Below are 15,280 nucleotides of genomic sequence, written 5' to 3' on the forward strand. Positions count from 1 at the left end.
GTCCAGCTTCGATACTATAGCTGGTCCTTACTTTTTTTCCATACATTAGAATACTTTTTTTAGTAGCAATATTTTCTTCTCAGTATCAAGGAGTTCAGAATATCCTCTCCTGTGTAAATGTTCACATTTTCTCTAGTTTTGGAATACACATGCAGATGTTGCTGCTTCCCCTTAGAACCAGCTCTGTCCCAGTTCTATCAGGGAACAGACTGAGGGCACACCAGGGGACGCATCTGTCCCTGGAGGTGCTGGATGTGATGAGATAACGAAGATTTTCCTGGAACCTGAGCTTGGTCATCAGGCAGTACAAAACCAAAGTAAATATTGAGCTCAAATAGCCCCAGTTCACCCACATTCACCCATGAATCTGTTGCCCACCCTGCACCGCTGGGCAGGTCACAGAGCAGTGCTCCAGCAGCAATGAGCTGAAGGAGAAATGCATCGAATTAACCCTGGGGCTCCTTGGTCTCTGTTCTCACCTTTCCTGCCCAGGGGGTACTCAGAAGAGGTGTGCCCTTTTAGGACAAAACCAAACTGGCAACACCAGATAGAAGACACGGGAGCTTCTATTTCTAGTGCAAGATTCCCCCCATCCCCCCAGTCATGTTCATTTAAACAACTTTTTCTGCTTCCTTTATATCTGGAGTTTTTGAGTCGACACATTATGTCTGACCTACGCCGATCTAAATTTGCATAGTGCAAGCAATTGTGAACAAGAATAATTAGTTTTAGACATAACCTCTTTGAACACAGATTTTGCAAGCTCTGGTGGTGTTGGAGGGCACCAGCAGCGAATGATCCCCTGGGTGTTGGTGGCAGGACTCCAAGGGCGACCTGTAACTCAGTGCATCCACTCTGCACATCAGCTACCCCCAATATGTGTTTTCCCTCCAGCCTGCCCTGCCCCAGGTGATTTTTTTATTAACCAGGAAAAGGCAGAAAGTTGATTTTGTTACAGAAGATACACTTGAACTTTTTTTTTTTTTTCCCCCCATAAGGGAATACTGACTCTTCCTCAAACCAAATACTATTGTGTTCTAGAGTTCACTGTCTTCTTTTTAGGCTTAAAACACAGTGTGTCAGGGCTGAAATAACTCTGACTCGCAGGCAGATACAAACCTGTAAGATTCTGTTTTGGAAATCACTGGATTCCCAAATTTGGGATTTGGGAATTTGATTTGGGTTTGGATTTCCCACCTGCGGTGGCCGCAGTGACGGGTACCAAACACAGTGTCATCAATACCTGTCTTTCCAGGTGAGACAGCAGATACCTTGATGGGTCTCCGGTACTGCAAAGAGAGAGGAGCCTTAACTGTAGGAATAACTAACACAGTCGGGAGCTCGATATCTCGAGAGACAGACTGTGGAGTCCATATCAATGCAGGACCAGAGATTGGGGTGGCCAGTACCAAGGTAAGGCACAAGCTTATAGACCCCACTGATGAGGATGATAATAATAATTATTATTATTAAAATTATTGTTATTATTGTTATTATTGTTTTATTTTTATTAATAATAATAATGTTACTGAAACCCCTGATGGTCCTGTTAAATGCTTTCTATTCCCTTTTACTGGTTGCTGTCAATGGTTCTTTAGTTAATGACCATGTGCCCACCAACACTCTTTGTTTTCTTGTATCTTACAAAGGGCTTTTTAAATTTTTTTTTTTGTAAACCAATTATTATGAGGTAGCAATATTAAACATTGAAAACAAAGGGGTCTCGAAGGGGAGAATCCCCAAAAAGGCAAGAATTCTCTCCTCTTTGCCATCGTTTGTCTTGAGGTGCAGACTCAGTTTAAACTGAGGTCTAAAGATGAAAAAGGAAATTAAAAGATAAGATTACAGAAACTTTGACTCATTGCCCTCATGGCACTGCTTTACTAAAGAAAGGGTGATACTGAAACTATACTTTTGGCAAGAAGTGGAATGGTCTTTTACAGAAAACCAGTATTTCTGTCCACGTAAGAGAATTATTCTGTGGTTGATGCATCTGTCTACGTGTGATACAGAATAAAATAACTTGCTTTGCTGCAGTTCATTTTGATGAAGTGCTTCTGCATGGTGAAATCTGCTTTGATTTAGTTATATTTAGAGGCGAGATGATGTCAATCTGTTACACAAATTCAGCCAAAAACCACATTTGAGTTTAATAGTTCATTGGGGAATTTGATCATGGAAAATTCATGAATCTCTTACAAGAAACTCTTGAAGGAGTTGTTTGTCCCTGGGTTGTTTTCACACCGCCAGCCTTGCAGTTCGGAGATAACTCAAAATGGCGTTTCCTCTCTGGTGATGTGGGGAGGTACCAAAGTTGTTGTCCTGGTTTGAGGAACCAGGCAGATACGAACTATGAACTTGAAACAATTCTGCCCCAGGGTTCTCCAAAACTTCATTTTGAGAACACAATCTAAACACCCCAGGCATTGTTAATGTGACTGCTCAGTGCGATTTACTTCTGTAACCTTCAGCTCCACCAAAACAGAGTAGATCCCATTCCATACCAAACGCTGCTCGTCAGCAGAACTGGAGCTTCTCTAAATTCCTTCAGAGCTATTTAAATCTTCTCCAATACAGCAACATGAAAGTTGGTTTGATCGCTGTTCAGGAAGGGACAGAAATACTACAAACGTTAATTTTATTTCTAAGCAGCTCCAATCCCAAGCTGGCACCACAGACCATTTCATAACATTTATCTTGTAAGGACTTCAGAGGCCAGGCTTTGCAGCAGCTCTTTGATGCTGTTCCCGAAATGGTTTTGCGAATGGAATGGTCTGAACTGGAGCACTCCTTTCACTGGCCTGCACAGGTGGTTCTTCCCCACAGCCAGTGACTCCAGTCACTACAGTCATTCAGACAAACATGGAGCCTCACCAAGGTGAAGAGTTCAGAGTCTGTTTGTGAAGAATTGGGGTGGGAAATCACTTTTTGTGTTCCCTGAGTGTGGCCCAAGCCCCTCTCAGCCGGCTGTCCTGGTGCTGTGGCCAGGAGTTAGTGGTGGGCTTCCACCAAACACCTCCAGCCAGCGGCTCTGCCCGTCTTCTGTGGTTTCAGCAGCTACTTGCAGAGAAGGAGGACACAGGTACATGGTCACAAAATAGGATTTAATAGTCACCAGGGAATCTTAGAAATATTCCATTTTGCTTGTTGTATCTCAATCTCTTGAAGTACAAGGAGATCGTGCTGTTGCACACCTCCATTTGAGATTTGCTCAAGATTTTGCCTGTGAATTTCACGTTCATCTTTGCTACTTAACTGGAACGGACGCTGCCGTTTGGCGCTGTGTTAAGAATAAAGTCAAGGTCTGGTCTAAGGATTTAACGTAGTAGGGGACAACTGTTTGGTTACTGTCCTAATGATGTGTTTTGTCTCTCTCCCTTGTTAGGCCTACACCAGCCAGTTTGTCTCGTTGGTGATGTTTGCTCTGATGATGTGCGATGACAGAATTTCCATGCAGGAAAGGCGCAAGGAAATCATGCGGGGTCTGAAGGGGCTGCCAGGTAGGAACCTGCCACAGGTATTGTGTCTCACCAGGTGAAACTCAGTAGCACGGGTGAACTTCAGCAGTTCAGTAGCACGGGTGAACTTTCTTGCTTTGAAAGACCGAGGGGACAGGATACGTGCAACGTGGCTGTTAGCAATAACTTCTGCAACCATGTTCTTTGTAATGCCTTCGGACCACTCAATGGGACTAATAAAAAAGAAAGTCCAGTTTTTATGCAAGTCTCTGCTACTGGTATTTGAAGTATAACCAGTATGTATGGTGTGAGAGGCACGGGCATATAACTGGAATTCTTCTCTTTCTTTCTAGACCTAATTAAAGAAGTGCTGAGTATGGATGATGAGATCCAGAAGCTGGCCACGGAGCTGTACCATCAGAAGTCTGTTCTCATCATGGGCCGTGGCTACCATTATGCTACATGTCTTGAGGGAGCTTTGGTAAGAGATTTCTGTATTTAAAGCTGGTTCAAGGTGTTGTTAGCTATGGACTTCAGATTTCAGCCCAGGAAATGACATGTGGCTACAAGTTGTTTTAAGGAACTGCGAGCTATGGGGTGTTGTCTGTTTTCTGCATTCACACTGGGAATGCTTCACAGTGACAGATGGGGCACCCCAACAAAATCAGTTCTTTGAACTGTTGGGGTGGCATTTCCAGGATTGCTCAGCATCCAAAACTTCTCTGTTGCGGTTTGTACCTTTGAGGAGGTTAATGTTATTGTAAGTTCTGTTACACACTGACATGCAAATGCGTCCTCTTTGTGTTTGCCGGCCCAGCTCCAGACTGGTGGTAGATGTGTTGGCTGATGGCAAGTCCTAAGGCCCGTGGTGGGTTTGGTGTTGGAGCTGTAAGTGGTGCTGCCTGCAAGCAGCCCAGCCCAGAGGCACCACTTCCATCTCAATTTTCAGGCTGGCTTGTCTATGTACCAGATCTGAGGAGAGCCAGAAAACGTTTTTAAAAAGTTAGAAGGAAAGTGGAAGAAGCCACAGAGATGGTTGAAAAATATTTACAAGTTTACCCAAAGCTTTATGAATTCTTTTTTTTTCCCCATCTAGAAAATCAAAGAAATTACCTACATGCACTCCGAAGGGATACTGGCGGGTGAGCTGAAGCACGGCCCTCTCGCCCTGGTGGACAAACTCATGCCCGTCATCATGATCATCATGAGAGACCACACCTACGCCAAGTGCCAGAACGCTCTCCAGCAGGTCATCGCACGGCAAGTACGTGCCTAGAAGAGTTGACAGCGCATCAGAAATGTGGCTTTTGATATAAAAGCAGTTTGCAGGGCACCCAAACTGTTTGTTTTAGTATCGCTGCCTAAAATGTGACTTTAGTAGATATTCTGGGCATTACAAGTCTTATGAGGAGAGGCTGAGGGAGCTGGGGTTATTCAGCCTGGAGAAGAGGAGGCTGAGGGGAGACCTTGTTGCTCTCTACAACTCCCTGAAAGGAGGGTGTAGAGAAGTGGGGGTCGGTCTCTTCTCCCAAATCACAGGCGACAGGACAAGAGGAAATGGCCTCAAATTACGCCAGGGGAGGTTCAGGCTGGATATTAGGAAAAATTTTTTCACTGAAAGGGTTCTCAGCCATTGGAATGGGCTGCCCAGGGAGGTGGTTGAGGCACCATCCCTGGAGGTGTTCAAAAGACAGGTTGATGTAGTGCTGGGAGGTCTGGTTTAGTGATGGTGATGCTTCTTGTTTGTTGTGTGGGTGTCTATTTTTGTCAGTTAGGTTGACGGTTGGACAAGATGATCATTAAGGTCCCTTTCAACCTATAAGATTCTGTGATTCTGTGATTCAAGTGCAATTTTGGCAGCAGATTGTAGAAGCCTGGTGTGCTTTGTTTACCCCTTTTATATATATATTACCCCTTATATACCCCTTATACTACAGGGGGATGCCCATGGGATGTTGTTTCCTTCTAAATTAATTGAAAAGTTCTTGCCACTGGCACTGTGAGCAGTAGTGAGAAGAGAATCTTCCAGACCTCTTTTTTCTTCAACGTTTCTCTTCGTTGCAGGGGCGACCCGTTGTGATTTGTGATAAGGAAGACATCGAGACAATTAAGAACAATAAGAGAACAATCAAAGTCCCCCATTCAGTGGACTGTCTGCAGGGGATCCTGAGTGTTATCCCCCTCCAGCTGCTGGCTTTCCATCTCGCAGTTCTCAGAGGATACGATGTGAGTAGAGTATTCCTTCCTCTCTGTGCTCATGTTTGCTGGCTGCAGATGTGGAAAAGATGCTCTGGGCGGTGCTGGAAGTCTGTGGGGGTTGTCTGTAGAATTACTTGAGCTACTGGAAGGCCCAGGTTAAAGGGCAGACCTGGCAGTTACAGAAGCTTCTTGTGAACAAAAGGTGGAGGCAGCCTTGTGTGGTTCGAGTTCGGGCACGTGTCTGGTTTCTGGTACAAGGGTACGGTTTCTGGAGGGCTGGTAGGAAGCTAAAAGGAAGGTAAGGATCCCCAGAAGGATGCTTGACCAACAGAGTCTGTTTGTGTTGGGTACTTGATCTTAATACAGACACTCTGCTTTTTATCACAGTGACCTTTTGTCATTTGAGCACTGAAACAGCATAGACTAAAGGGACCAACTCCTTAGTTCTTGACAGAGGAGTCATAACAATGGAGGTTTATGGACCTTTTCTGCACTGATTGTCCTAAATTAACAGGAAAATATGTTCATTTTCAATTTAAACGCAGAACAAATGTTCCAGACATTACAGAGTTATACACAAACAAAGGAAGTGTGTAAATACTCACAAGCGTGTTCTTTCTCCTCCCTCTCTGCAGGTTGATTTTCCAAGAAATCTGGCCAAGGCCGTAACTGTAGAGTGAAAGATCATCTGAATCATAGGGGCAAAGGGGAATTAAATGAAAGACTTTTTTTGGTACCAAAATAACTTGATTTTAAAGTCCCCTAGGTAAATCTTATTTTGGTAAATCATTGTTTGTGTATAAGATCACCATAATTCCATTACATTAGTGATTGTCAAATTGATTCCACATGCTGTGTCAATAGCTTTGGGTTTTTTTGAACACTAGGCTTCCATGAAAGATACTAAATGGTTTTCTTTAAGGATTACCGACTCTTCTAGGTAAGGGGCCCTCCACTTTACTTTAAGAAATGTCATTGTTTCTTATCCAGTGTGGCTCATTCCAATTGTTGATGAGAAACCGTAGGATGAATTACCTGCCATGCTCTCAGGCAGTGAAGCAGGGCACCAGAACATACAACTGGAACAAGAGCTGCTACTGGTCATGCCTGTGCAGATGTTTTAACAGTGAAGGAAACTGCAAACAAGCATTTGGGGTCAGATTCTGCCTCGTGTACAAAAGGGAATTCAACCAACCTGTCACAGCATCCTCGACGATAGGCACATGGGGAATGTGCTAAGAAAATACCGTTGCTTCAGAAGGATTTTATCGATGCCAAATACCTCGCAAGTGACAATCGTGTGCTGGGGGCCACCAGGCAGGGTGTAACACCAGTGTGTACTGGTGTCTGTGCCCACCAGGGCTGTGGATTCACTGGCACCTTGGCGTGTGAGCGGCCGCAGAAGCCGAGTCCCCGCTCGGGATGGTGCTCCCAGAGTTGGGGGAAAGAGGCACGTGAAGAGTTTGTGCTGAGGGTTTGTTGTTGCTGTTGAGGTTTGGTTTTTTTTTTAACCAAGTAGAGGTTAGTTTTTAACCAAAATTTAAAAATATCCTCCCGCGCTGAGGATTTTCCCCCTCCTGAGTGCTGTGGCACCAACACACCTCCTGAGGAACCAGCACCAGGTGCTGCAGGGCCCTGGCTCCTCTGAACACGCAGAGGAAGGTCTGTGCCTCGGATCTCCCCGGCAGAGATGGCACTAACGCTCCTTTTCAGAGGGTCCCCACGGCAGCAAAAGGCCCTTCACAGAAGTGTTGGCTTCTGATTTATTTGGGAGCAGTTCCTATGTGATTTGTGTCAAACTCAGCTGGTTCAAAATCAGAGGGGATGACAAAAGCATGATAGACATGACAGAAATATATACCTTGGTAATAGTTCTGTAACTAGCTTGCAGAGAATCCGAAATTACATGGAAAATACAGCTTCAAGACTTAACGCTGACTTTTTCAAAGTCATGAGAGGGCAGTTAGCTGTGCGTTTCCTAATGCAAAAAGGTGAATTTCCTACCAGCTTCATGGGTTTTGAATTAGCTTTAGACACACACCATAAAAAGAAAAACACTCGAAACCAATATATATATGTTTATTAATACATTATACTCAGACTATTACTTTATGGATGCCTTGTGCTGCCAGTGTCTGTTTAAGAACAAAGTAGAAAATACTGCATTTGACACAGCATTTGCTTACGAGGCGCTGACTCCTGGCAGTTTCCTGCCTCTGCCTGACCATGACCAGCAGCTTTCCCTGCTTCGTTTGAAAACAATACTTGTCCCTTAGAAAACACCAACGGGTGTTCAGTGCTAACAAACTGAAGACAGTTCTTCCTCCTCCTCCTCCCCCTCAGCTCGCTTAAGAGAAACTCTGCAAACCTTTCACATGGAGGTTCCTGCTGGAACCAAGGCAGGGACCCCTCTTTTATCTCCTCCAGCACAAGGATGCAAGGACTTGCAGTATCACCTCCCACGTTTTCATTAGTGTGGGATCCAGTGTAAGAACCCTGCAAGAGAATTAATTTAAGACCTTTTTCTCCTATTCCACTCGAAGAAAAGCAGCCTTTTATCTGGCCTTGTACAGATGATTGTCCGCCGGCTTCCCGAGTCTCCCAGCAAACAGGATGGGAGACGTCCCCGTTAAAACGCGAGTGGCCGTTCACTACAAGTTCATAATGCAGGCTGTTAATTATTTATGAAATTAAGTTGTGTACAAAGAGGACCAAAGAACAGGAGTCTAAGTTAGAGATGTTAAGTCTGACGCTCTCACGTCGGGTGTGACTGTACAGATAGTGCCGAGCTATTTGCGTTGATGCTGTGATAGACAAACCCTTATTCTTTGTAATTTAAGGCGTTAAAGCTCACGACAGATTCTCCATTTGTCAGAAGGAAAGGTAGTGTGTCCCCCCCGCGTGCTGCACGATGCCAGCAAACTGCCTGAAGTGTGTAAATGCCTGCCAAAACGGAGGCGTAGTGGCTGCGTGCAGCCCGGCTGGTGCAATGCTCAATGTCAGAGGGTGCTGAGGAGCGGCCTGGTGTGAAGATTCCTCTGATGAGCCTGGTAGGGAATCCATTAAGCATCTCACTGTCGTTAATTGCCATGCCTGTGTGAAGTGCGAATGTATAAAGGACTCTTCTTAGCTTTCCTTACCTCATTTTTGTCTAGATGTGTTGCATTTTGACGAAGAGATGTTTCTCTTTTCCTTAGGAAAACTTTTAGAATGCCTTGTGATATTTATTAACAGCCAGTCAGTCTTCTGCTCTCCAAAATGAATGTTTTGCTTACTGAGCCAGTAAAATCCCCTCCTTCCTAATTGAGGTGTTTAAAAATTCAGTAGCCCTGGCACTAAAATTGAGCCACAGGTAAATACAGATCGAGGCCTTTGCCATTTGGAAGAGCAGCTGCCTGTGTACTTCTGTCAGAATTTATTTGGATTTCACTGTTTTCCTCATCTGTGTCTGCAGAGGCTTAAAGGGAAGCACATGCCCATAGGTCTTAGGGGTTTTTTAATTGCCAAAGACCAGAGAACTTCAGGCTCATGTTGTTTCTGCCTGACAGATCTCAAAGTCCACGCAGATAGTGAGGGTGTTTGAGGGAATTAAGTCTTATGGAATATACTTTTGTCAGGTTTTCCCTCCTACTAAAGAAAGGCTGTAGACAGTTCTTCCCTGAGTTTGTCAGAGGAGTGAGTGCTGTCAGCACACGTGTTCTCATAAAAAGCCCAAGCCAGCATCTGGGCAGCTGTGTCCTTGTCAGGAGCAGCAGGGACACGGCAAACGCCAGCTACTCTTTAACATGGTCTTACTGATGGGATGGTAATGACCTGCCACCACCACCACCACCACGGGGATGCCCCTCCTGCCAGAAAGCAGCTTTGACCCCCCCCATGTTTGTGGAGCCCCAGCCCCTTGGTGCTGGAAGAGCTGGAAGGTTCACGCAGACCATTCCTGAGTTGGGTGGGAGGAAGCTCCTGGATGTGACACCACAAGGAGCCCTGCTCGGGGGTCTCACATCTGGCCAAGACACACCGGGTTTGGTTCAGCTGTGGACTGGGACATCCAAAGGTGTAAGAAAGACCAACACGTTAGTGCAAAATTGGGCTTTTCTCCTCTCTGGCTGCCAGGAGCAGACCTTGAGGCCTTGAGTAGGTGCCTGGCAGCAGCGTGGCAAGTGGAGGGAGGGACTGAGATGCAGCACTTGAAGCAGCACATCAGTGTTTAGCTGTGGCTAATTTTAGATCCTACCTGAATGTACCAAACTTGCCTCAAAGCACGGAGTCCCTCCTCTCCACCAGAAACGGGAAGAAGACGAAACAAAGAAGCATTTGGTTTGAACAAAAGGAAAGAAAACTATTTGCCTTCAATTCAGTTTATGTAAATAGACATTTGAAGTGGCAAATACCACCCTTTCTTCCCTTCCAGACCCATTTGCCTCTGCCTGTACATACCCAGCTGGCTTGGTTTGTGGGGACCAGTCTGTACCTTGTTTCCTGTTGTGTGCTGTACACAGAAGCTGTCTTACTTTTGTCTGTAGTGTTTGACAATTTGGGTTTTGTCTTTTTGCTTACTTTTTTTGTATCTCACCCTTTGAATAAAATCAAGTGCCCTACATTAACCAAACGGAATTACTGGTCTTTAGTTAAATCCATGTAAGAATAGTGACCCCTGTGAGGGCTCAGGGCAGTGCGGATAAAGCAGAAAACACAGGCTTTTTTTCATGTCTGAGAGAGAATATATTTCAACTGCCCTTTCCTAACCATGATTTTGCCACTAAGAAGAAAGCCCATGAAGCACCACTAAGGCAGAACAGTCAGCATTATCTTCCTCTACCTTAATTCTCATTTAATTACCCCTTTTCTAGCACCAGGTGAGACAAAACCACAGTCTGCACAGCCCATACGTGACCTGGGCTGAGTGAATATTACACGCATTCCACAACCTTTGAAACTCACAGTTTCTTGTTCAAAAAAGAAACCCATTTGGGTGACAGACAGCCCAGCTGCTCCGCAAACCCAGCGGTGGAGGGAGGACCCCACCACAGACCCTGGGACAGGAGGATTAAGCGCACACATATTCTCGTAGGACGACAGCTGGGGGCTCAGCCATTGCTCACGGCTAAAAAATGCCTGGCTAACTTTGGAACCCACGATGACAAAAGACCATCTGAAATTCCCCTCCCTCCCCCATCCAGTCGGAGCCATTCGTGTATTAATTTCCTCAGGGACCGTCACCTCTCCAGGGCAAGAATATCAAACTCATCTCTTTCTAGAGAAAGTGAGCAGTTTGGTGTGGCTCTTCTCACGGATCCCTCTCTGGGGTGGTTTCAGCTGGGATGGAGTTAACGTTTTTGCAGTGCTGGGCTCTGGGTTTGGGATGGGCAGAGTGTGACAGGGCACGGGGGGGGTTGAGTTGTCCCTGAGCTCTCCAGGCCACCTCTGCTCCTCACCTGGGGGAAACGAGGAGTTGGGAGGGGACACAGCCAGGAGAGCTGACCCTGACTGGCCAAAGAGATATTCCATGGCACGTCATGCTCAGTGTGTAAAGCTGGGGGAGAAGAAGGAAGGGGGGGAAGTTTGGAGCGATGGCGTTTGTCTTCCCCAGTCACCGTCATGCTGATGGAGCCTGGCTTGTTCGGGGATGCTGAACCCCCCCACCACCCATGGGAAGCAGTGAATTAACTCCTTGCTTTGCTTGTGCACGTGGCTTTTGCTCTGCCTGTTGAACTGCCTTTAATCTCAACCCACAAGTTTTTCCCAACTTTTACTCATCTGACCCTGGTGCAGCTGGTGGGGCAGCGAGCGAGTGGCTGCGTGGGATTAAGCCACAACACTGCCCCACACAAGAACCAGTGTTCAAAGGTCACAGGGCTACTTTTTAAGGCTTATTGCCTTAAAACAATGCATATATGTCCTTGGTATCACATAAAAAGTCAGTGCCTACACGGATGTTGGGAGCAGGACCTGCACTTCTCCTTGCTCAGGTCTGCACGGAGAAGAGCGGTTCTGGTTTCTCTACAGCTGTAAACAAAACCAGCCCAAAGAGCTCGAAGCTCTGTGCTGTCATCGTCACAGCTGAAGGTCACAGCTCCTCGGGACACTGAGGGAGCAGGGAACGGGTAGGAAGGTTGGCTGCATTCGGGATTCCCCCTGCAGCAACCCCGGGGCCGTGGCAGCCCCAGGCGCTGATTTAGCAGACGATTCCTCACGACTCAGGGACACCGCCGCAGGGCAGGGAGCTGAGATGCTCCTCAGTGACAGTCCCGGGGCTGTCTGCATTGCCTGTCACTCCCAGGAGGGGCCGGGGACCCCCCCCGCCCTTTCTCTAATCCGTTCCAAGCTCCGTACCCTGCGGAGCCAGGGAGCTGCATCCCAACAGGGAGCACTGCCCAGGTTCCCATTGGCTCATTTCTCCATCCGGGCCATCTGACCACACGCATTATATTTATTTTAAGCTAATAAATAATAACAATAAGCAGTGAGAAGACAAACACAAAGGGATGCATCCAGGGTCCTTAGCAAGTCGGTCCTGAGCTCCGCTTGCAAGAACCATTCCCTTACATCCGGAGGAGGCAGAGGATCTGCTGGCTCTTTGCACAGAAACTCTTCAATCCCGCAGAGAGTTGGTCTCATACAACGTGACATTTGGAAATAAATAAGCTCCCAGAAGCTACGCGAGATTTACAGAAAGGCATAAGCATTTGGTTTGAATAAATTAGACTGGATCATCTGCTCCAGAGCACTCCCAGGCCCCCCCAGAGCAACCCCTCGTGTGCTTCCACGGCGCAGGCTCAGCCCAGCCCCAGTGCCCAGCCTCAACCTCCCGACTATCCACATTCACCCAAGTTTCTTTAATTAACCTCTATTTACCTCTTCTGCTCTAAAGCTCACCCTTGCAGGAGTTCTGTGCATCGCCGACACCTGGGAATGGTGTTTATTCAACACCATATTCTCTTTCTCTCTGGCAACCCCTTTTTCACCACTGCTGAGCACCCCCGTAGCCCCACACAATAACTGCTTGGACAAAAACCACCCACACTCGCCCTGGACCAGAGAAAAGCCAGTTCTGAGGGCACTGTAAGATGCTCCATGGGCAGCAGCAGTCCATAGGGGAATTCCTATGGGGAATTCTCGCCCTAGATGCCTTTTGGACACAGAATCACAGAATCTTCTAGGTTGGAAGGGACCTTAAAGATCATCTTGTCCAACCGACAACCTAACTTTGACAAAAATAGACACCTGCACAACAAACAAAATGCAACACAAACAAGTTTGGAAACAAAATGGTACGAAGCAACGTTTTTGCTGGATATTGGCAGAACAAGGAGGGGGGTGTTTCACCCGTAAAACTGGCTCCCGGATACAGTGGTGCTATTGGACAGACACGTGGAGTCGTGGTGAAGCCACCCTTACACAGGAGCCCCATCTCGCAGGGCAGGCTGGTGTGCACAGACCCTGCTGCTTGCTTTGAGAAAACCAACTGTTCCTTACACCACCGAGGGACTCCTTACACCAGAAAGCTGTAAAACCTGTTTTCTAACTTTTTCCCCCTAAGCAAGCAGGCAACCAAAGTGGTGTGAAGAGACACAAGGTGGAGGAAGGACCCCTGCTTTCTCCAGGGACCAGTGGGAGAGAGCACGAAGCCCTCAGGGCAGCACAGCCAGTGTCAGCCCAACCAGCAGAGCCTGTGGGTCCTGAGCTCCCAGAGGTTTCGCCAGCCCCACAGCATCACCCTGCAAATCCAGAGCAGCCCCCCTTGGCATTCAGAACAATAATGAGGGGGATTTACAGGCCTCAGCTGCAGTGACACCCGACAGCCCTTCCCTGGAAACATTAAAAACCACAGGATGGGGATGGAAATTCATCTCAGTGGAGCATCCTGGCCAGTTCCACTTCGAGCAGCTGCTTTCCCTGTTGCCCACACACCCTCTTTGCAGGGTTGCTTTTCCAGCATCTCCTTGTGCTGTGACATCCAGTTCTGACTCGCCCCTTTTCCAGCTCTTACAGCTTGGGAAGTCCAACAAGGAACACACTGCAAGAGCTCGGCTTCATCCCCCATCTCTGCTGCAGCTCCCTCTGCAATCCCAACCTTCCCAGCAGAGGACTAACAGCACCCCAGGAGCCCGCATCGCTCTGCACAGCCCTGTGTGTGCCATTTATCAGGCTGGAGAGCATCACTCCCCTTCCACAGCAGCAAGAGGTTGTGCTTTGGTGGCAGAGTCAAAGGCAGAGACAGCGAGACCATTCGCTGCCATTGGAGGCACAGCCTGTGCGTAAATTTGGACAACCTGGCTCCTTCAGCTCCAGCTCATGGTCTTTTAAGTGCTGGAGAGCCTGAACTGACAGGAAGAGATTGCTCTAAAAGTTGCCTTCCAGCTCCTACAAGGCACAGCATTTTGCAAAATCCCAGTCAGTGACCTTTGGTGGTTTATTGCTCATTGCCCCTTGGTCTTCTTTGTACGTAAAGCTCTTGTTTGCTTGGCACTGGGGAGGCCCCACCTGGAATACTGTGTCCAGGTTTGGGCCCCTCATGACCAGAAAGACCTTGAGGTGCTGGAGCGGGTCCAGAGAAGGGCAGTGGAGCTGGTGAGGGGTCTGGAGTGCAAGTCTTGTGAGGAGCGGCTGGGGGTGTTCAGCCTGGAGAAAAGGAGGCTGAGGGGAGACCTTCTCACTCTCTCCAACTCCCTGAAATGAGGGTGTAGCCAGGGGGGGGTCGGTCTCTTCTCCCAAGGAACAGGCAATGGGACAAGAGGAAACAGCTCCAAGTTGTCCCAGGGGAGATTTAGGATGGATATTGGGGAAAATTTCTTCACAGGGTTGTCAAGCCTTGGAAGAGGCTGCCCAGGGCAGTGGTGGAGTCACCATCCCTGGAGAGATTTAAAAGCCGGGCAGATGTGGTACTGAGGGACACAAGGTCAGTTAGGTTGACGGTTGGACAAGATGATCTTCCAACCTAGAAGATTCTGTAGTGGGGGTTTGGTCAGAGCTGGGTTGATGGTTGGTCTCGATGATCTGAAAGGTCCCTTCCGATCTAGATGTTCAAGACCACGCTGGATGGGGCTTTGAGCAACCTGGTCTGGTGGGAGGTGTCCCTGCCCAGGGCAGGGGGGTTGGAACTCGGTGATCTTTAAGGTCCCTTCCAACTCTAACCACTCTGTGATTCTATGACTAAAGCAGAGTTTCTGAATTACTGCAAACCTGACCCAAAAGGTGCCCTGTGTGCTTAAAAAGAAGCTATTTCTGACCTATTTCCATGCAAGCATTTGAAAAAACAAAGGAGAAAAAAACCAACAAGCCAACTTGCCAAGACGCTCCATTCAGTGCTGAAGAGGTTACCCAGCCTAAGAGAAAAATCAGGCCCATAGATCAGACGTGACAGGGCTCCTCCTCCTCTCCTCACTCTCATTCTTTATTGTTTAGGTCAAATAAAATATGTTCCCATGGTCCTTACAAATTCCTATGGAAACAAGTTTAAACAAACAAGCTGCTGGCCCGTGTCTGGACAGTGAGCAGCAGCAGCAGCTCTTCAGCACAGGACGCTAAACGCGGCCGTGAGCCCAGACGCGCTGGAGACGCTCCCGATACCACCCCAGCTCAGAGCTCGGAGCCAATTAGGCTCCCAGGGGCTCTCGATCATC

The 15,280-nt window shown here is 47.5% G+C and overlaps 1 protein-coding gene across 1 annotated transcript in view; it reads left to right on the forward strand.

Moving 5' to 3' along the window:
• The window catches only part of GFPT1 (glutamine--fructose-6-phosphate transaminase 1), a gene marked incomplete at its 5' end in the record, with an annotated part of 28,049 nt that extends 17,788 nt beyond the window's left edge, over window positions 1–10,261 (forward strand). Inside the window, 6 exons of the mRNA XM_014958703.1 lie at window positions 1,256–1,413; window positions 3,386–3,500; window positions 3,812–3,939; window positions 4,555–4,722; window positions 5,523–5,684; window positions 6,293–10,261. Coding sequence (XP_014814189.1) covers window positions 1,256–1,413; window positions 3,386–3,500; window positions 3,812–3,939; window positions 4,555–4,722; window positions 5,523–5,684; window positions 6,293–6,337 — 776 coding nt within the window. The remainder of the gene's footprint in view (window positions 1–1,255; window positions 1,414–3,385; window positions 3,501–3,811; window positions 3,940–4,554; window positions 4,723–5,522; window positions 5,685–6,292) is intronic.
• Between the last annotated feature and the right edge of the window lie 5,019 nt (window positions 10,262–15,280).

Source organism: Calidris pugnax, unplaced genomic scaffold (genome assembly GCF_001431845.1).
Source record: "Calidris pugnax isolate Ruff unplaced genomic scaffold, ASM143184v1 scaffold244, whole genome shotgun sequence".
Lineage (NCBI taxonomy): Eukaryota > Metazoa > Chordata > Aves > Charadriiformes > Scolopacidae > Calidris > Calidris pugnax.